Source organism: Sorex fumeus, unplaced genomic scaffold (assembly GCF_029834395.1).
Source record: "Sorex fumeus unplaced genomic scaffold, SorFum_2.1 ptg000047l, whole genome shotgun sequence".
NCBI classification, from domain to species: Eukaryota; Metazoa; Chordata; class Mammalia; order Eulipotyphla; family Soricidae; genus Sorex; species Sorex fumeus.
The window spans coordinates 3,722,734-3,740,849 of record NW_026606104.1 but is presented as its reverse complement, the minus strand read 5'-3'; the positions used below and the strand labels follow the sequence as shown (position 1 = coordinate 3,740,849).

At 51.1% G+C, this 18,116-nt stretch overlaps 2 protein-coding genes across 2 annotated transcripts; one reads left to right on the top strand and one right to left on the bottom strand.

Annotated features, from left to right (window-relative positions):
• The first annotated feature begins 9,417 nt into the window (after window positions 1-9,417).
• JTB (jumping translocation breakpoint) lies at window positions 9,418-11,638 on the top strand. The gene is made up of 5 exons (XM_056123244.1): window positions 9,418-9,816; window positions 9,905-9,939; window positions 10,032-10,114; window positions 10,722-10,801; window positions 11,330-11,638. The coding sequence occupies exons 1-5, from the start codon at window positions 9,422-9,424 to the stop codon at window positions 11,484-11,486; spliced, it is 750 nt and encodes a 249-aa protein (XP_055979219.1). The 5' UTR covers window positions 9,418-9,421; the 3' UTR covers window positions 11,487-11,638.
• A 370-nt stretch (window positions 11,639-12,008) lies between these two features.
• CREB3L4 (cAMP responsive element binding protein 3 like 4) lies at window positions 12,009-15,851 on the bottom strand. Its single transcript, XM_056122799.1, has 9 exons — window positions 15,678-15,851; window positions 15,303-15,549; window positions 15,065-15,201; window positions 13,275-13,367; window positions 12,892-12,998; window positions 12,737-12,805; window positions 12,567-12,651; window positions 12,345-12,441; window positions 12,009-12,208 (listed from the first exon to the last, which is right to left on the bottom strand). Exons 1-9 carry the CDS (start codon window positions 15,849-15,851, stop codon window positions 12,009-12,011), a joined length of 1,209 nt encoding a protein of 402 aa, XP_055978774.1.
• Window positions 15,852-18,116: the final 2,265 nt, after the last annotated feature.

Genomic DNA, 18,116 nt, shown 5'->3' with positions numbered 1-18,116 from the left:
GTGCTGCCGCTCGTAGGGCCTTTCTCTGTAGCCACTATGTGCGGTGGGGTTCCAGTTGGGGTGATTTTCTTTCATCGTTGGGATTCTCTGCTCAGCTGCCCCCTTTCCTGCCTCTCAGAGGGGTTGGTTGGCCCCATCTGGCTCTGTTCCTGCACCCCCAGGTTCAGTGCTATGATAGTCGTGCCCTTCCTGTGAGCCCAGGAGGAGGCAGTGAGGACCCCAGGGATACTGGCTTTCTCTGTTTCACTGCAGGCCACAGAGGACCCTCCTGGCTGAGTGCAGGCCTGGCTGCAGGGAGCTAACAGCTGTCACTGCAGGCTATAGGCTTTCAGCCTCCCATCAATCCCAAGTTGTGACTCATGGGCTAATGAACTTGCTTTTGGGATGGGGGCCACAGCCAGAGGTGCTCAGGAATTACTCCTGGCTCTATACTCAGGGATCACTCCTGGCAGAGTTCAGAGGGACCAGCTGCAGTGCCAGGGATTGATTCTTGAGCACAGAGCCAGGAGTAAGCCTTAAGCATCACAGGGTATGGCAACAAAAACCAAACCAAACCAAACAGAAAAAAATATATATGTGTGTATATGTATATTATATATATTTGTGTATATATATATATACGTATTCGCAGCCGCGCGACATCCTATTATGACATCTTATTATGTCATCCTATTATGCCATCTTATTATCTCATTCCTACTTTGGACATACTGGCAGGCTACCGAATGTAGCCTGCCCACACGGCAGAGTCTGGCAAACTCCCTGTGGCGTACCCAATATGCCAAATACCAGTAACAATGATGGGTCTCATTCTCCTAAAGAGCCTTGAATATAATCTCAGGGCTAGGATGAAGGAGACGTTACTGGGGCCTGCTCGAGGCAATCGACGATTAACAGGATGATTTGTGATTTGTGATTTGTGATGTGTGTATATATATGTATATGTACCTTGCATGCAACTGACTTGGGTTCCATCCCTGGCATCCCATTATAGTCTCTCAAGCACTGCCAGGAGTGACCCCTCAGCATCGCCGGGTATGGCTATATATTTAATCCTTGGGTGGTACTTACAACAAACAAGAAGACAAGCAATTTTTGAACAATAACAGCTCTTTACCACATGATGATAAAAAGGGAAATCCACGGGCACCCAGGAAAGAGCCCTCAGAACAGGCTTGGTATAACGCTTCTGGTCATTTTATAGCTTATTTCCACCCGATACTTTATGTTCTCTTGACCTTTAAAAGCATCCATGGAACATGGGGCCGGAGCGATAGTTCAGCAGGAAGAGCGTTTGCCTTGTATGTGGCCAATCCAGGTTCAGTCCCTGGCATTCCTTATGCTCTCCCAAGCACCACCAAGAGTAATTCCTAAGCACAGAATCAGGAGTAACCCACTTGCCTTGCATGTGGCCAACCCAGGTTCGATCCGTGGCATCCCATATGGTCCCCTGAGGCCTGCCAGGAGTAATCTCTAAACACTGAGGCAGGACTAAATCCTGGGCACTGCTGGGTGTGGCCCCAAAACAACAACAAATACATAAAAATTCCCGAGGGGAGGGGGGCAGTTTCAGTTTTTTTTTTTGTTTCTTTCTATTAAATCACAGTGAGATACACAGTTACAAAGTTGTTCTCTATTGGTTTCCGTCATACAATGTTCCAAAACCCATCCCTTAACCAGTTAAGTTTTCCACCCTTAATATCCCTAGTTTCCCTTAGAGGGCCCCACCCAACCTCCATCTAGTATGGCAGACTCCTCTCCCCTCGCCTCTCTTTCTTCTCTCTCTCCCACTCTTTTTTCTTTTAGGCACTGTGCTTTGCAATACTGTTACTGGAAGGGTATCATGTATCACTTTACCTCCTTTCAGCACTGAGTTTTTGTCTAGAGTGATCACTGTAGCACTGTATTTCTGTTATCCTGTTGATCATCAATTGCCTTGAGCAGGCCCCAGTCATGTCTCCTTCATCCTAGCCCTGAGATTTTAAAAAGTGCCACATTTGAGGCTCTTTCAGGGTCAGGAAAATGAGACCCATCACTGTTACTGGTTTTTGGCATATTGAGTACGCCACGCGGAGTTTGCCAGACTCTGCCGTGTGGGTAGGATACTTTTGGTAGCCTGCCAGGTTCACCAGAGTAAGACCTAGATAATGAGATGTTGCACAGCCGCAAATGCGGCCGCACGCTAGCAGGGTTTTATAGTCACTGGGTCTTGGCCGTTGATTGGATTACACAGTGCTGGGGGCAGTTGGTGGGTGTAATGCCTGGAAGATGGAGGACCTGGGTAGAGGAGGCCCCAGTCCTAATCCAGAGTGATCATTTCCAGTTATCATTGTCATAGTGGTCCCTTCTCTGTCCTAACTGCCCTCCTCCACAACCTGTAGCAAGCTCCCACCTCTGGGCCAGTCTTCCTCACCCTTATTTCTACTGTCTTTGAGTATCATTCTCATACTTGTTTTTTAATCCCACAAATGAGTGCCATCATTCTATGCCTGTCCTTCTCCCTCTGACTCTTTTCACTTAGCACCATTCTTTCCATCCATGTATAAGCAAATATGCTTTCATTTTTTAAGAGTTTTATAAAGTAGTTCACAATAATTCATTACAGATAGTATTCAAACACCCAGCCAACCAGCGAGCATCTTCCCACCACAGTAAGAGGGAAGTGTGTGAAGGTTGTTGCCTTCATTTTTCTTAACAGCTGTGTAGTATTCCATTGTGTACCATAGTTTCTTTATTCAGTTAGCTGTTCTCAGGTATTTGAAAAATTACAGTCTGTAACATTATAAGATGCCAGAGGTTCGTCTTTACATCCCCTCATATCTACCTCTGTTCTCATGGCCAAAGCATGTTTATCTTTTACTGTGCTGATGTTTGGGGCCTGGGGTCACACCTGCTGGGAGCTTAGGGCCTCTCCCAGTGGTGCAAGGCCTAAGCAGCAAGTGGTATTGGGGGATCCAGCTCAGGACCTCACAGATGCGCTAGACTTGAGCCATACCCCCAGCCCCAGAACATATTATTTCCCCTGCACCCCACTTCCCAGGAATCACACACATGCCTGACTGTGATGCTTGCCTGGGGTCTGCCATCAGGTTATGTCATATGTAGCCAGGTCAAGTTCACTAATTCTGCTTGCACCCTTTTAAAATTATTTAAAAAATAAATAAAATAAAATTATTTTAGGGGCTGGAGCAATAGCACAGGGGGTAGGGAATTTGCCTTGCATGTGAACGACCTGGGTTCAATTCCCAGCATCCCATATGGTCCCCTCAGCACTGCCAGGAGTAATTCCTGAGTGCAGACCCAGGAGTAACCCCTGAGCATCGCTGGGTGTGACCCCCCAAAAAAAAAGCAAAAAAAAATTTTAAAGGCATTTTAATTTAATTTTGTTCGGCGGGCCCACATCTGGTGGCACTCAGGTTACACTCCTGGCTCTACACTCAGGGATCACTCCTGGCAGGCTCAGGAGACCATAAGGGATGCCGGAATTGAACCAGGTTGGCTGCATGCAAGGCCAGCACCCTCCCTGCTGTACTATCGCTCCAGCCCTAGCACCCCAGATGGTTCCCTAAACTCTTCCAGGATTAATTTCTGAGGTCGCCAGAGTAAACCTTGAGCACAGCCGGATGTGGACTAGAACAAGCAATTACAAAATTGCTAATATTTATGTGTGTTAAGTACCTCCTACTTAGAAAAACGAAACACATAATCTAGTTGTCTGGGAAGCTGTATACATATATGTAAAGTTAGGAGGGAGGAGCTGGAGCGATAGTACAGCGGATAGGGGTTTGCCCTGCATATGGTGGACCCAAGTTTGATCCCGGCATCCCACATGGTCCCTGAGCACCCAGGAGTAATTCCTGAGTGCAGAGGCAGGAGTAACTCGTCCCAAAAATAAAAAAAAAAAAATTTAAAAAAAGAATTTAGGAGGGAACTCAAACAGATAAAATCGTTACTAATCAGTGACCTCAGATTGGAGAGACAGTTCAGAGGCTCAGGGGTTAAGGCATTTGCCATGTAGAGGTCAATCCCATGCCACATATGGTCACTGGAGAGCTCAGCCAGGAGTAAGCTCTGAGCACTGCCAGTGTTATAGCCGAGTTCATCATAGCTCAGATAAGCAAGACATAGAAGGGGAGCAGGACCAATGTTTATGTCATGGCCATGAACCCAGGGATCATGATGGGCGGTGGGATTCAAATACATTTGACAAACAATGTAAAAGATTGATGTTGAAATTATACTCTAAAACTGCATTCCCAAGTGTCAAATCAGGCCATGCAAGATTAACTACGGATTTCACTTTTGTTTAAAACAAGATGTGGTTTATAGACATCAATAAGGCTTAACTTTAGTTACAGTCATACCTCTCACAGGAGTAAATTGTGTCTTTACATAGTTCAGGGTCAGGGTCAAAGAGATAGTACAATGGGTGGGGCATTTGCCTTATATGCGGCCGACCCGGATTTGATCCCTGGCATCCCATATGGTCCCTGCCAGGAGCACTGCCAGGAGTAATTCCTGAGTGTAGAATCCAGGAGTAACCCCTGAGCATTGCCGGGTGAGACCTAAAGAGAAAAAAATACTTAAGGGGCTGGAGTGATAGCACAGCGGGTAGGGCATTTGCCTTGCACGAGGCCGACACGGGTTCGAATCCCAGCATCCCATATGGTCCTCTGAGCACCACCAGGAGTAATTCCTGAGCGCAAAGCCAGGAATAACCCCTGAACATCACAGGGTGTGACCCAAGAAGCAAAAAGCATAAAGAATAAAAATAAAAGAATAAAACAAAACAAAAAAATACATAGTTCCGGGTCAGGCATGCTTTTCGGGGTTTTTTTTTTGGGGGGGTCACACCCGGCAATGCACAGGGGTTATTCCTGGATCTGCACTCAGGAGTTACTCCTAGCAGTGCTCAGGGGACCAGATGGGATGCTGGGAATCGAACCCAGGTCGGCCGCATGCAAGGCAAACGCCCTACCCGCTGTGCTCTCTCTCCAGCCCTCCAGGCATGCTTTTTGGATTGTAGATCTCAGGGGTCTCTTAGGGATTCTTCCAGGGTCTCTTAGGGATTTACACAGCCAGCATAGATTATTGCTCTTAAATTTTAGGGTCTGACTGTTTAAACCCTTCCTTGGTCCAACAGTATATGGATGATTTATTCTTTGCCATAACAGTGATGCTCAGGGGTTACTCCTGACTCTGCACTCAGGAATTACTCCTGTCGGTTTTCAGGGGACCATATGGATTGCTGGGGACTGAATCCTGGTGGACTGCTTACAAGGCAAGTGCCTTCCTTATCTGCTGTACTATTGCTCCAGTTCCTGGATAATATTTTCTTAAACTATATAATAGCCTATAACAAACTACACACCAGCTGTGGCTCCAAAACCAAACCAAACAAACAAAATATGAGCCCAGATTAGAGGATAAGACATTGCAGTCCTGGAGGGAAATTAAGAGTTTCTATTCTTTTTTTTTGGGGGGGGGGTGTCTGGGTCACATCAGGTGGTGCTGAGGGGTAACTCTTGGTTCTGCATTCAGGAATTACTACTAGTGGTGCTTGGGGAAATCATATAGGATGCCAGGAATGGAACCTGGGTGGGGCCCTGTGCAAAACTCCCTACCCCTGTACTATGGCTCAGTCCTAGGTCAAGATTTAATCCAGGAGGAGGTCAGAGCCATAGAACAGAGGGTAGGGCACTTGCCTTGCACATAGTCAATCTGGGTTCTATTCCAGGCAGCCCAGTCTGGTCCCCTGAACCTACCAGAAATGAGTCCTGAGCACAGAGCCAGAAGTAAGTCCTGAACACCGCAAGTTGTGGCCCAAAACAAATAAGAAAAAAAGAAAGAAAGAAAGAAAGAAAGAAAGAAAGAAAGAAAGAAAGAAAAGAAAGATTTAATTCGGGGAACTGTCTTGGGAGTGTGGGCACAAGATCTCATGGGATCCCCTCAGGGGTCAGTGGCCTTCAGAACATCAATGATGCTGCAGTCACTCATCACTTGATCACTTGACATCCCATTACTCATTGATTTGCTCAAGCGGGCGCCAGTAACATCTCCATCTGTCCCTGTCGCGTGCTAGTGTAGCCCAATGGCGTCTGCTCGTTCTAGGAACACGAAGAGCCTCAAACCAATCGTTCAGGGTCTTGACGAAGAAGTCTGACCATCTCGTAGGTGGGCGGCCACGCGGTCTTTTAACGTCTCGTGGAATTCAGTTGATAACGGTTCTAGTCCAGCGGTCGTCTCCAAATCTCATTACGTGTCCAGCCCATCTGATTTTCGACACCTTGGCAAACGAGACAGCGTCCCTGATTCTTGATCATTGACGGAGGTTGGAACTCTGAATTCTTTCTCTCATTTGAGTGAAATGTGATACTCCAAGCATAGCTCTTTCTATTCCTCTTTGGAAGACCCGAATAGCATTCTCATCCTGTTTTCGTAGGGCCCAGGTCTCTGAGGTATATATTAATGCAAGAAGAACAGTGGAATTGAAGAGCTGTGCTTGGAGCTGGAGGTTCTTCGTCCTCTTAGCTATTTCTTCGATGCTCCTGAAGGCATTCCAAGCCGCTCTCTTCCTCCTGTGCCACTCAGGTGCCAGGTCATTCGTCATGTTGACTTCTCGACGTAGGTACACATAACTGTTGCATTCAGAGATGGTCATTCCGTTGAGAGCAAATGGAACGTCAGGAATGAGACTGTTTCTCATAAACATTGTCTTTCTGAGATTCAGCTGGAGTCCGACCTTTCCACACTCACGGTCGAAGTCGGCCAGCATTTGTGCTGCTTGGCTAATGTTTGGTGTTATTAGAACGATATCATCAGAAAAGCAGAGGTGGTATAGTTGCTGACCGTCTATCTTCACTCCCATTCCTTCCCATTCCAGTTCTCGAGGGTGGCACTGAAGAGTTTTGGTGAAATGGTATCACCCTGGCAAACCCCTCTCTTGACATGGATGATCACTTTTTTGTAGAATGGTGAGATCCTGGTAGTGAATCTGTAATACAGCTCATGGAGGATCCTGTTGTATTGAGTTTGAATGCTCTGATTGGCTAGGGCTTCGATGACCTCTTCCATCTCAACAGAATCAAAGGACTTCTTTATTTTTTTATTTTTATTTTTTGCTTTTTGGGTCACACCTGGCAATGCACAGGGGTTGCTCAGGACGTACCCTGGTGGTGCTCAGGGGACTATATGGGATGCTGGGAATTGAACCCGGGTTGGCTGCGTGCAAGGCAAACGCCGTACCCGCTGTGCTATTGCTCCAACCCCCAAAGGCCTTCTTTAAATCAATGAATGTTAGACAGAGCAGCATCTTGAACTCCCGAGAAACCTCAATGAGCTTGCTTATCATGTGGATATGGTCGATCGTGCTGAATCCTTTGTGGAACCCGGCTTGCCCGCATGGTTGTCCTTCATCTAGTGTTCTGCCAATCCTATTCAGGATGACTCAAGTGAACAGCTTGTAGATGACAGACAACGGGCAGATTGGGCAATAGTTGCCAATGTCATGGATGTCCCCCTTCTTGTACAGTGGTACAGTCCTGCTGGTTTTCCATTGGGACAGAACCTTGCTTTCAGACAGGTAGCGTGTGAAGAGGGACCAAACCACCGTCTCCTTTGTGCAAAATTCTACTTTGCAGAGCAGGGAGAAAGGGCTGCAAAGTTTAAGAAGAGAACTCCCAGAACAACCACCAACTGGGAGCTCTTTGGCACTATTGTGGCAACATGGGAAGATGCTGTCATTGACAACATTGACGAGAAATACGATCGACTGGTTCAGCACCTCCATGATTGTGCGAGGAACGCCAAGAGAGAGATACAAGCAAAAAAAAAAAAAAAAAAAGCCTGTCTTTGAAAACTCTTGAGCTTACTTGCCAACGTGGCTTGGCTCAAGCCTCAGGCAACCGCAAGCGAATGTCTGAGCTCACAAAGCAGTGCAGAGAAGCGATAAGGGAAGACCTCAAAGAGAGAAGAGCAGAAGTGCTGGCAGATGCGGCAGAAGCCGGGAAAAGCATTCGCAATGCCCGCCTGTCCTTTGCCAACTACAAGACCAAGACGACTGCTCTCTGACGTTGATGGATCTATTACATCTTCCAGAAGGGTAATGGAGAAGATTATCCATGACTTCTACTCAGATCTCTTTGATAGCCATGTCCACCTGCCCACATACCAAATTCCGCAGGATGGATATGTCATTCCCAATGTTCTCCCTTCCGAAATCCAACATGCCATTTCGTTGGTAAAGAAACGAACAGCATCTGGCCCAGACAAGGTCAGACCTGAACACCTGAAGAACCTGCCCTCAGTACTCATCAATACACTGGCAGTCACTCATATGCTGCAGTTAATTCCAACTCTCATCTCTCAGACTGCTGAGATCAGTGTCAGGTCTATGTGGAATTCAAAAAAGTATGACACAAACGTCAGGCACTCGTGCAGCTTCACATCTCCTTGATGTCTGGAGGGGTGTCTGTGTGTGTGTGTGTGTGTGTGGGAAGCCAGAAAAGACACTAGACACTTCCATTTTGCACAGAGCACCAAGGGCCAAATACAATCCTAAAGTCATGCATCTAACAAGAGAGCCTGAGCTTTTGGGATTTCAAATCCTCCATTTGTCGCTCTAATAGTTTCACTCAGAGGGTGTACATTCAAGAGGTGCTCAGGTACCAGGCCGACGCTTCCGAGCACGCGCTTTGCAGGGTGCCGGTTTGAGTCCCTTGCACCACAGGGTCTTTGGGCACCGCCGGGACACGTTTCCCCACCACCACCACCATCCACCCGTGCAAAGAAATTATTCAGAGGGCCGCTCCGGAGGGCCAGGAGTGCCTATAGCATCCTCCATCTGCACCAAGGGTCGTGGGATACGGAAGCTGGGAAAAGGTTTCAAGTACCAGAGGATCTCTGCCATTCGGGAGCTGGGAAGAGAAAAGCGCAGATTCCCAGCAGGGGACTCAGACGCGAGGGGTGTGGGCGAGGCTGCGGCTTACAGGTACCCGGGGTTCTAAAGAGGCTGCACGGCCCCGACGGGGCGACGCGCTTTTCCTTTGAACATCTTCCTGCAGCGCTAACCTAAAGCGGTACAGGACGGGCTCTTGGGCGGGCTCTTGCTTTGTACGCACTTGACCCGGGTTGGATCCCCGGCACCCCAGACGGTCCCCTGAGCCTCGCCGGGTCTTGACCCAAAATGCCAAACGTATAAATAAATCATGCAATAATTTAAAATAATAATAATAATAATAATAATAATAATAATGAAGCGGGCCAACAGGCGACAAGCCCAGGGGACAGCCCCGCCCCGAGAGGCCACCATTTGCTCCGTTCCGACAAAAGACTACAAAGACCACAATGCCGCGGCGCGCAGAGCCCGCTCGGCCCCGCCCCCGGAAGTCCGGGCACCTCCCAGCATCCCCCGCGGGGTAAGATGGCCGCGCCGGGAGCGGAAGCTGAGGGGAGAGGGGCTGGGCCGTGCGCCCCCGCGCGCTCCGCGAGCGCCGCAGGGTCTGCGGAGGGGAGCTCACGGCCCCCCCCCCGCAGCCCGTATCCCCGGGCTTCCCGGCCGTGGGCCGAGGGACGGCCCGGTGCGGCGTTGGCCCTAAGCCGGCAACCCCTGTCTTCCGTAGCCCCGGTGCGGAGACCCCGCAGGGCTGCGGAGTGCGCGCTGCCCGGGCCGTGCGACGGCGCCGCGAGGCCGGACCGGTCCCCGTACGCCTCCCGGTGCGACCCTGAGCGCTCCATGCCTGTGGGCTCGGGGAGGCGTGGCCTGCCCCCGGGCTGCCACCTCTGCTGGCTGCTCTGCGCTGTCACCCTAACGCTCAGGTGAGGCCCGGGGCGCCCCGAGTCCGCGCGCCGCGGGTGGGGGCCGGGTCCCCGCCCCCCTGACGCGCGACTCGCCCTTTCTCCTCAGCCACGCGGCGGCCTCCGCGGGGGACAAGCTGTCAGGTAGGTGCTGCGCGGGCCGCGGGCGCCGGTGGGCTCCTCGGGGGTGCCGCTGACCCGGCCCGCGCCGGCCGCCTCTCCCCCTCCCCCCGCAGCGAGCACCTCCGACCTGCCGTGCTGGCTGGTGGAAGAGTTCGTGGTGGCCGAGGAATGCGCGCCGTGTTCCAGCTTCCAGGCTGTGAGTGTTCGCCCTTGGTGCTGCCGACACCCTGCTGGCGGCACGCAGGGCAGGGAGCAGCTCGCCGGCTCTGGCCACTCTCCGCAGCGCTCCTCTTACTCGCTCCCTTCCCATTCCCTTTCCCTCTCTTCTTTGCAGTCCCAGTAATTGTGCGAATTTGGTTGAGCTTGTCTTCCCCTTGAAATTGTGCGCTCGCGCACATTCCAGCCCCCACCCCGAGCCCCAGCAAATGCCAAAATTCAGCTAATAATCCTGTTCTAGCCCTTTTCTCTTTGAGTTTTTGGGCTCCACCTGGTGGCACTCAGGGACCACTTCTGGTGAAGCTTAGGAGACCCCCTATGTGGTGTAAGCCAGGTGGGCGGACAGTACTTCCCTGCCAGTATCTCCTGCCCCTTTATGATCTTTCTCAAAGCCATCCCTTGGACCCCAGAGACAGTTGCCCCTGCAGTATTCTAGCAACGTATCCTGACTCCTGCGCCCACTACCTCACCAGTCTCAGCAGAACTCTTCCTTGATTTTCTATGTTCCATAGCATAGGCCCCTGCCCTGTGGTCCTCCTCTTCCTCTTGCCCTTCCTGACATTGCTTTGGTCCTTTTGCCCTGATAGAAAACCACCCCTGAGTGTGGTTCCACGGGGTATGTGGAGAAAATCACATGCAGTTCATCTAAGAAGAATGAATTCAAAAGGTAAGTGCCTGTTTTTGTCTTCTTGAAAGCTCGTTCATCACGTGCTTGAGGTAAATAATCCCACCGCTCCCTTTTGGTCGGAAGGCTGCATGACAAATGGGAGAGTGGAGAGAATTTGGAAGCCAGTTGCTTGAACTCAGTACAATATTGCTAACCATCTCTTCCTATCAGTAGAACTAGTTAAAACCGACTCTACTTTTCTCACCTCAGATAAACACTACATTTACTGGGGATGGCGCACTGGGCACTTGGAGGCTGACTCTGGTTTCCTCTTCCTCCTGCCATAGATTTTGGTTAGGTACAAGTATGAGGGTGATTAAGGAAAGACTGTTTGGCCTCATCTGGGAAATAAAGGGGGGTTGGGAAATGTTTGGCTACACTAGCAGTGCTCAGTGGTGACTCTCAGCCCTGTGCTAAGGGGACCCTGTGTATTGCTGGGGAATGAACAGGGCAAGCTGCATGCAAGGACAGCACCTTAACCCCTTGTGTTTTTCTCCAGCCCCAATAACTGTTTATTTCTGTCTTCAGTTGCCGTTCAGCTCTGATGGAACGACACTTATTCTGGAAATTTGAGGGGGTTGTCGTGGGTGTGGCCTTGGTCTTTGCTTGCCTTGTCATTGTTCGCCAAAGACAGCTGGATCAAAAAGCACTGGAAAAGGTCCGGAAGCAGATCGAGTCCATATAGCTGCCTTCAGCAATTTTCTACTGGTCTTGCAGACCCTCCCTCATACCATGGAAGGACTGGCTGGTGCCCCAGGATCTTGGTGCCTCGGGATGGCACTCCCTCTCCCCCATCCTCCCAGATCACTGCTGAGCAGAATAAAATTAAAATAATGTCTTCCCTGCTGTCTTTTGCTTTGGGGTAGGAAGTTATAGGGATAGGAAGGGAAAAGGGAGTGCCCAGCATAGACTCCAGTTAACCAAGTACTTCTCTTCTACCTTATCTGCTAATTCAAACTTATGGAATTCAATTTTAGCCAAAAAAAAAAATTTTATTAGCTAAAACTTATTTCAACCCTCTCCCAATAGAAGTAAAAGCATAGGTAACAAGTATCTGGAGTATCCACTCACATAGGCGGACCAGACCTCTGGGGTGCCCCAAGAGATTTGGACCCCTAAAACTGCAGAATCATGAGTTGGAGGGGGGTGCCATGGCACTGGGGAGCCTTGATTCTGAGCTGTGCCTGCACAGCCGCCAGGGGCCTGCTCACATCTCGTCTGTATGCTGTGCTGCCCTGCTGCGCCCCCCGGGCCCTGCTTGCCTGCCCCTCGGCCCCACATCTGGCTCTGTCCTTGTGGAACCATTTGCACCCTTTGGCCCTGGTGGCCCTGCCAGTCTGGACTCCAGTGCTGGGGCATCCACACTTTCTGCTGCGTCCTTGTGAGTCAGGATAGTTCTGGAGATTACTGGGACAAAGGAACAAAGGTAAAGGGTAGCGACCTTGGGGGTAAGGGGGAAGCCTAGGAGGACATGGCCTTCCATTCCCTCCTGGAGGACAGCCCCCGACTTGCTCGCCTGAAACAGCCCTTTTTCCCCGCTCACCTCCACGAGGTTGGTAACCTTCAGGGCCAGCTTCTGGGAGAGCCTGAAAGGGGCTGAAACTGGGCAGGATGATGAGGGCCAGGGAAAAAAGAAGGATCTGAGGAGAAGCACAAGGACACGTGGTCATAGGGACAATAAAGACAGGGAGCAGAGAGCAGCATGGAGGCTTTCAAGGCACAGGGTCCCGAGGGCTGGGATGAAAGGCAGAGGAAGGTGCAATACCAGAACACAAGTGCTGGTCTGGGCCGCCTTGCTGGAGGTCTGAGCAATGAGCAGCTGCAGCTGGTGGAGCTGGGTCAGCAGGGAGCTAGAGGGGGAAAGGAGACCTCAGACCTCCCAGGAACGGATGCCCGGAACCAGCTCACCCTGCAGTGGCCCCTGCTTTGACTCACACATTGTGTCGCTCTAGCTCCTGGACTTTTCTCTGTAGTTCCTGGTTCTGTGCAGAACAGGCAGCCACCCTGGGGCAGTGGGGGAGGTGGGTGCAGGTTTGGCCCCCGTGCAGATTTGAGCTCCCCTGTGCCAAGGAAGGGGTGTCCCAACAGACCTGCTCTCCAGCCCGTCGATGTATTCTTTCTTCCGCCGCCGGCTGTCCTGAGCTGACTGCTTATTACGGATTTTCCTCCTCACCTTCTTAAGGACCCTCTCCTCTGCCTGGGGGTGCAGGTGAAGCAGGCTTGGGCCCTTCCCTAGGACTGGGCTCCCTGGGGTGAAGATGCTTTTTTTTCGAGGGGGGGGATTAGTTTGTCACACCTGGCAGTGCTCAGGAGTTATGCCTGGCCCTGTGCCCAGGAATCACTCCTAGCAATGCCCAGGGGACCAGATGGAATACTGGAGATCAAACCCTGGTCGGCTGCATGCAAAGAAAGCTACCCGCTGTACTATCTTTCTAGCCCCTGGAGCAGAGATGCTTTTTGGGGCCCCTGTTACCTTTGTGAGGGGCAGGTGAGAGGGCAGAGAAACTCCTTCCTGTCCCAACAGCCGCTTCTCCTCCTCCGTCAGGAATAGCATTTGATGGGGAAGCTGTGAGCACAAAGGAAAGGGGGGGATGGTCACAGCACCCCCTGCACCCAGGCTGCCTCACCTCTCCACGAAGGATCAGCTGGGACAGGGCAGGGACCTCAACTCAGGCTGTGGAGTGAGCCAGCAGGACCTCTGGGAACTAAGGAAGAAAGCCAGAGAGATGGTGCAGATTTTTTTTTTTTAATCAGCAAGTTCTTTATTTATTTTGCTTATTGGTCACACCCAGCGATGCTCAGGGGTTATTCCTGGCTCTGCACTAAGGAATTACTCCTGGCAGTGTATGGGGGACCATATGGGATTCTGGGGATTGAACCCCAGTTAGCCATGTGCAAGGCAAACGCCCTACATGCTGTACTATCGCTCTGGCCCCAGTGCAGAGCTTAAGGCAGCAATCCTGTCCCTGCACATGGTTACCTGAGCACTGAAGGGTATGCCCCATGTCCCCCAAAAGCAGGAAAGAAGAGATGGCTTTCTATGTTCTCTGCCAGGAGTTAGGACCTAGGTCCTGAGCAAGCCTGGAAGGGCCTGTTTCAGGTTACATCTTACCGTGGGTAAATGATTCACTTTCCACGTTTAGCCTCCATTTGACCCTGGTGTTATCCAGTACACCACATGGAGCAGCTTGGGATGGTGACCTTCATGGTCTGAGCCCCACTTTTTAGACTGAACCTTTGTCCCCTCTCAGGCAACGAATTCTCCTGATTTTAGAATGAAAACTTTTTTTTTGGGGGGGTGGCCACACCTGACAGTGCACAGGGCTTATTTTTGACTCTGTACTCAGAGATCATAACTGGTAGAGCTCAGGGGATCATATGTGGTGCCAGAGATCGAACCCGGGCAGCCATGTGCAAGACAAGCACTTTGCTTGCTACATTATCTCTCTGGCCTTCCTTCCTTTTCTTGATGCCTTATGCTTCAGCTGTTTGGTGAAATTATACTAGGGGTGTTCCTTCCAATCCAATTAAAATCTGAGAATGAGGCCTTGTGCTGGGTGGAGGTGGGGCATTGTTTAAAAAACAAAAGTGAGGCCAGAGAGCTGGTACGGGGTAAAGTACTTGTTTGCATGCAGCTGACCCAGGTTTGATCTGTACTATGTACGGTCCCCCAAGTCAGGAGTGATCCATGAGCACTACCTGGTGCAGCCCCAAAGCAACATTGCCAAGAAACCCCACAGACTCTACCACTTTTTGATATTTAGAAGCATCAGACAAGTTTAGAAATAGCAGACATTTAAAAGTCCTTAAGCCTAAGATTCTGTGGTGCTTGGCTTTTGGTTCCAGCTCCAACTAGAGATTTGCAGGGAGAGTGCTGGGGCCGTAGTTGCCGCAGCTCACTGTCAGGGCACCTGCTTTGCCTGTGTGGTTGTGTGGCGTCCTGGGCTCTATCCCTGGACTGCATAGTTGTGCGCAGCTGCTCCAGGGCTCTTGCTGACGGCAGCCTCTGAGCACCGCAGGGTGTGGCCTCAAAACACTCCTCAAAAAAAAAATAATGGAGGACAGCCAGAGCAATACTAATACAGTGGTCAAGGTGCTTGCCTTGAACACAGCCAACCCAGTTTCCATTCCCAGCAGCACAGAGTCCCCTGAGTCCTCCCAGGAGTAAATCCTGAGCACCACTGTGTGTGCCCCTTCCTCCCAAAACAAACCAAATAAACCCAAAGTGCTATTTATGGTTGGCTCTAAATGCCTGGGACTCACTAGCACAGCAGGAGGTACAGGGACTAAGGTGCTTGGTCTAGGTAGGATGTGGGTGTGAGTGTCCAGAGACAGCTGGTGGGCCGTGGAGGTGTTGACCGGGAATGCTGGGTTCCATCCATCCGAGGGCACAGAAGGCACTAGCAGGAGAGATAGAGGATGTCCTGTGACAGCCGGACCTGGGGAGTGTCACCGCTTGGGGAAGGGCCAAGGCTGGCAACTGCCTATGAAGAACACTGACCTAGCTGGATAGAGAGGACTCCTGCTGCCGGCCCTGCTTCCCCCTGCGCCCGTTCCAGGGCCCCTGCCTCATAGACAACCTCATAGAGGGCAGGGGAGCCCAGGGCCAGGGAAGCAGGTGGGCTGTCGGAACGACCAGGATCCTCAGAGATGCCGCTGTCACTGCCAGGAGAGGCATCAGAGCAGTACACCTCATTGGGGTCGATGAAAAGCTTTAGGAGCTCATCGGGCTCACTCTCTCGAAGGCCCTGCAGAAAGAGTGTGCATGTGCAGTGGACAGTACACCAGCCAGTGGACCCTCGCACATTCTTTTCCAGAGGCTCAGTCTTTAGGCTTCCCTGTGTCAGGCCACCCCCATAATGACTGTTATACTCACGCAGCTAAGGCTCCCGCCAGAGCCCCAGCCTTGCAGCCCCTGTTCTTGTAGCCTATTTGCCGGGGCCTCAGGAGGGGGCCCCTGGAGTCCCAGCTCCAGGAAAGCTCCTGGAGAGAAGGCATCTTCTGGAGGCTCCAGCCACACATCCAGCAGGCCAGGGGCTACCAAATCCATCCTGGGGAATGATTGCCAGGGTGCAGGGGTGTTGAGGAAGAGCTGCAGAAAGAGAATGCCCAACCCCTCTCCTCTCCCCCCTACCAGTCCCCCCACCATTCAACCATTTCTGGGTTCCTCCAATTCCTGCTTCCGGGTTTCCCATTCCTCACCTGGTGATCCGTCTTGTCTCCAGCCTTATCCCTACAGTCAGACCAAGGAGCCTCGCTGCTCTCACCTGTTCCAGGAGAGGCCAGCCCTGCCCAGCCAGCCTGGCCCAAACACTATACCTTTTCTTCCTTCCAGGATCTGCATCCTGGACCTGCACTGCCAAGCCCCGCCCTAGCCTTACCCGGGGAAAGTCGGTCACACCCAGTCTGCAGCCACGTAGGGGCGCCACATGTGGGAGGACTGGGCTCTGGGTCTGAGTCTCCAACTAACCAGACTCAGCCAACAGCTAGACCCCGCCCTCTAACAACTGTAAATCTTCCTGCGGTGTGGGACTGGGGTGAGTCCTCCCGGGAGAAGAGATGGCTGGGACCCAAGCACCAGAGGCTTTCGTACCTGACCATGCCTCGAGCATCAATTTTGTTTTTTGTTTTGATGCTACGCCTCTCTGGGACCAGGGGCTACTGCTGCAGTAACTTTCTGGCGGTGCCAGGATCAGAACCGAGTTCTAGCATGCAAAGCATATATGTGCTCCAGCCCATGGAGCTATCTCTCTAGTCTGGACTTCAGTTTTGTATTAATTTATTTTGCGGTGCGGGATTGATTGAACTGCCACGAAGCTACATCTCCATCCCCTGGAGTTGGAGGGTGGTGTATGAATTTTATTAAAGGGTGACCATGCCAGCGATGAACACAGACCTAGGAAGATAACATCACCCAAGATTTACAGCTGCATCCGTTCCCCCACCCGCGGCGGCGCTCTCTGCAGCTGTACAATGTGGCAAAGCACAGCAAACTGCTAGGAGTCGGGTCAGAGTGGGCGGTCAGTAAAGGAGGCCAATCAGTGATGCTGGAGGTTCCTATTCGCCAGGAGGAGATTGGCTGGCGATGCACCAGAGGGCGGGTAAAAGCCGGAGATAAAGTGCGAGGAAGTTGGGGAAATTTTCCGTGAATGGATTAGAGCCATCATATTAGGGTTCTCCTGCGACATGACTCCGACTCTTAGTAGGGAGATAAATAACCTGTCGACATAGTCAAGATTTAGATGCCCGGATCGCATTGTCCTCTTACACCAAAATGCTCTAGGGGCTTTCCTACCCTTCCCGGATTATCTCTCTTCATCATGTTCAAATTGTGACGCTTTGCAAGCTTTCTAGAAGTCTGCTTAACACAAAGGAAAGCAGTTATTCTTGCTTACATTTTAGCTAGAGCTACAATGCTAAAGCATTTCCTGGCAGGCTGCACGCAGACATTGATCAAATGGAATTTTTTTTTTTAAATGCTTCTGCTAATGTTAGATGTAAGGGAAATTCTGGCACCAACTGGTTAGTCTAACTTTCCTCTTTTTTTCCTGTCTAGTGTCTGTTAGGAAAAACCTGCCCTCATACACTGCCACCCAATTTGATCCCCTCACACTGCCAGCCAATTTGATCCCCAGCACCCCATATGGTCCCCCAGGCCCCTCCAGAAGCGATCCCTGAGCAGAGTCAGCAGTAATCTCTGAGCACAGCCAGCTGTGCTCCTCACCCCCACCCCCACCCCCAAAAAAAGAATTGGCAAGGGGCTGGAGTGATAGCACAGAGGGCAGTGCGTTTGCCTTGCATGCGGCTGACCCCCGAGTTCGATTCCCAGCATCCCGTATGGTCCCCTGAGCAGCGCCAGGAGTAATTCCTGAGTGCAGAGCCAGGAGTAACCCCTGTGCATTGCCGAGTGTGACCCAAAAAGCAAAAAAAAAAAAAAAAAAAAAAAAAAAAAAGAATAGGCAAGATCTTTATTTTTCTATCTCCTACTCTCCTCTGCTTGAGGTTAAAAGACTGATAGCACTGTTGACCAAGGATATTTAGAAGGTAAAAATGAAGGTTCTGAGCGGAACCCCAGTCCATTCAAGCAGTAGGGAACAAAGTGCCAGCATCCCTGAAGAGAGGGTAGTGGAGAGGCTGGATCTGACGCTGTGCTGAGCAGGGCAGGAAGATCACTTAGGGGGTGTGGGCATTTCAGACACCTGAGCTTTCAGCATTTCAGCATCCTCGCACTTTCCACCCACTCGGAGCAGGCAGAGACCTCAGGGAGGGTGACTTAGGCTGTGGGCTGTCCAAGAGGAGTGCTTTCCAAGAAACG

Bases quoted from the DNA above. Each gene is read 5' to 3' on its own strand.
- JTB (XM_056123244.1), top strand. From the start codon at position 9,422: ATGGCCGCGCCGGGAGCGGAAGCTGAGGGGAGAGGGGCTGGGCCGTGC. The intron at 9,940-10,031 runs GTAGGTGCTGCG...CTCCCCCCGCAG, and splicing joins CGCGGGGGACAAGCTGTCAG to CGAGCACCTCCGACCTGCCG. The intron at 10,115-10,721 runs GTGAGTGTTCGC...TTGCCCTGATAG, and splicing joins CGTGTTCCAGCTTCCAGGCT to AAAACCACCCCTGAGTGTGG.
- CREB3L4 (XM_056122799.1), bottom strand. From the start codon at position 15,851: ATGGATTTGGTAGCCCCTGGCCTGCTGGATGTGTGGCTGGAGCCTCCA. The intron at 15,550-15,677 runs GTGAGTATAACA...CTCTTTCTGCAG, and splicing joins CTGGCGGGAGCCTTAGCTGC to GGCCTTCGAGAGAGTGAGCC. The intron at 12,442-12,566 runs GTATTGCACCTT...GCTTCTCCTCAG, and splicing joins AGACCAGCACTTGTGTTCTG to ATCCTTCTTTTTTCCCTGGC.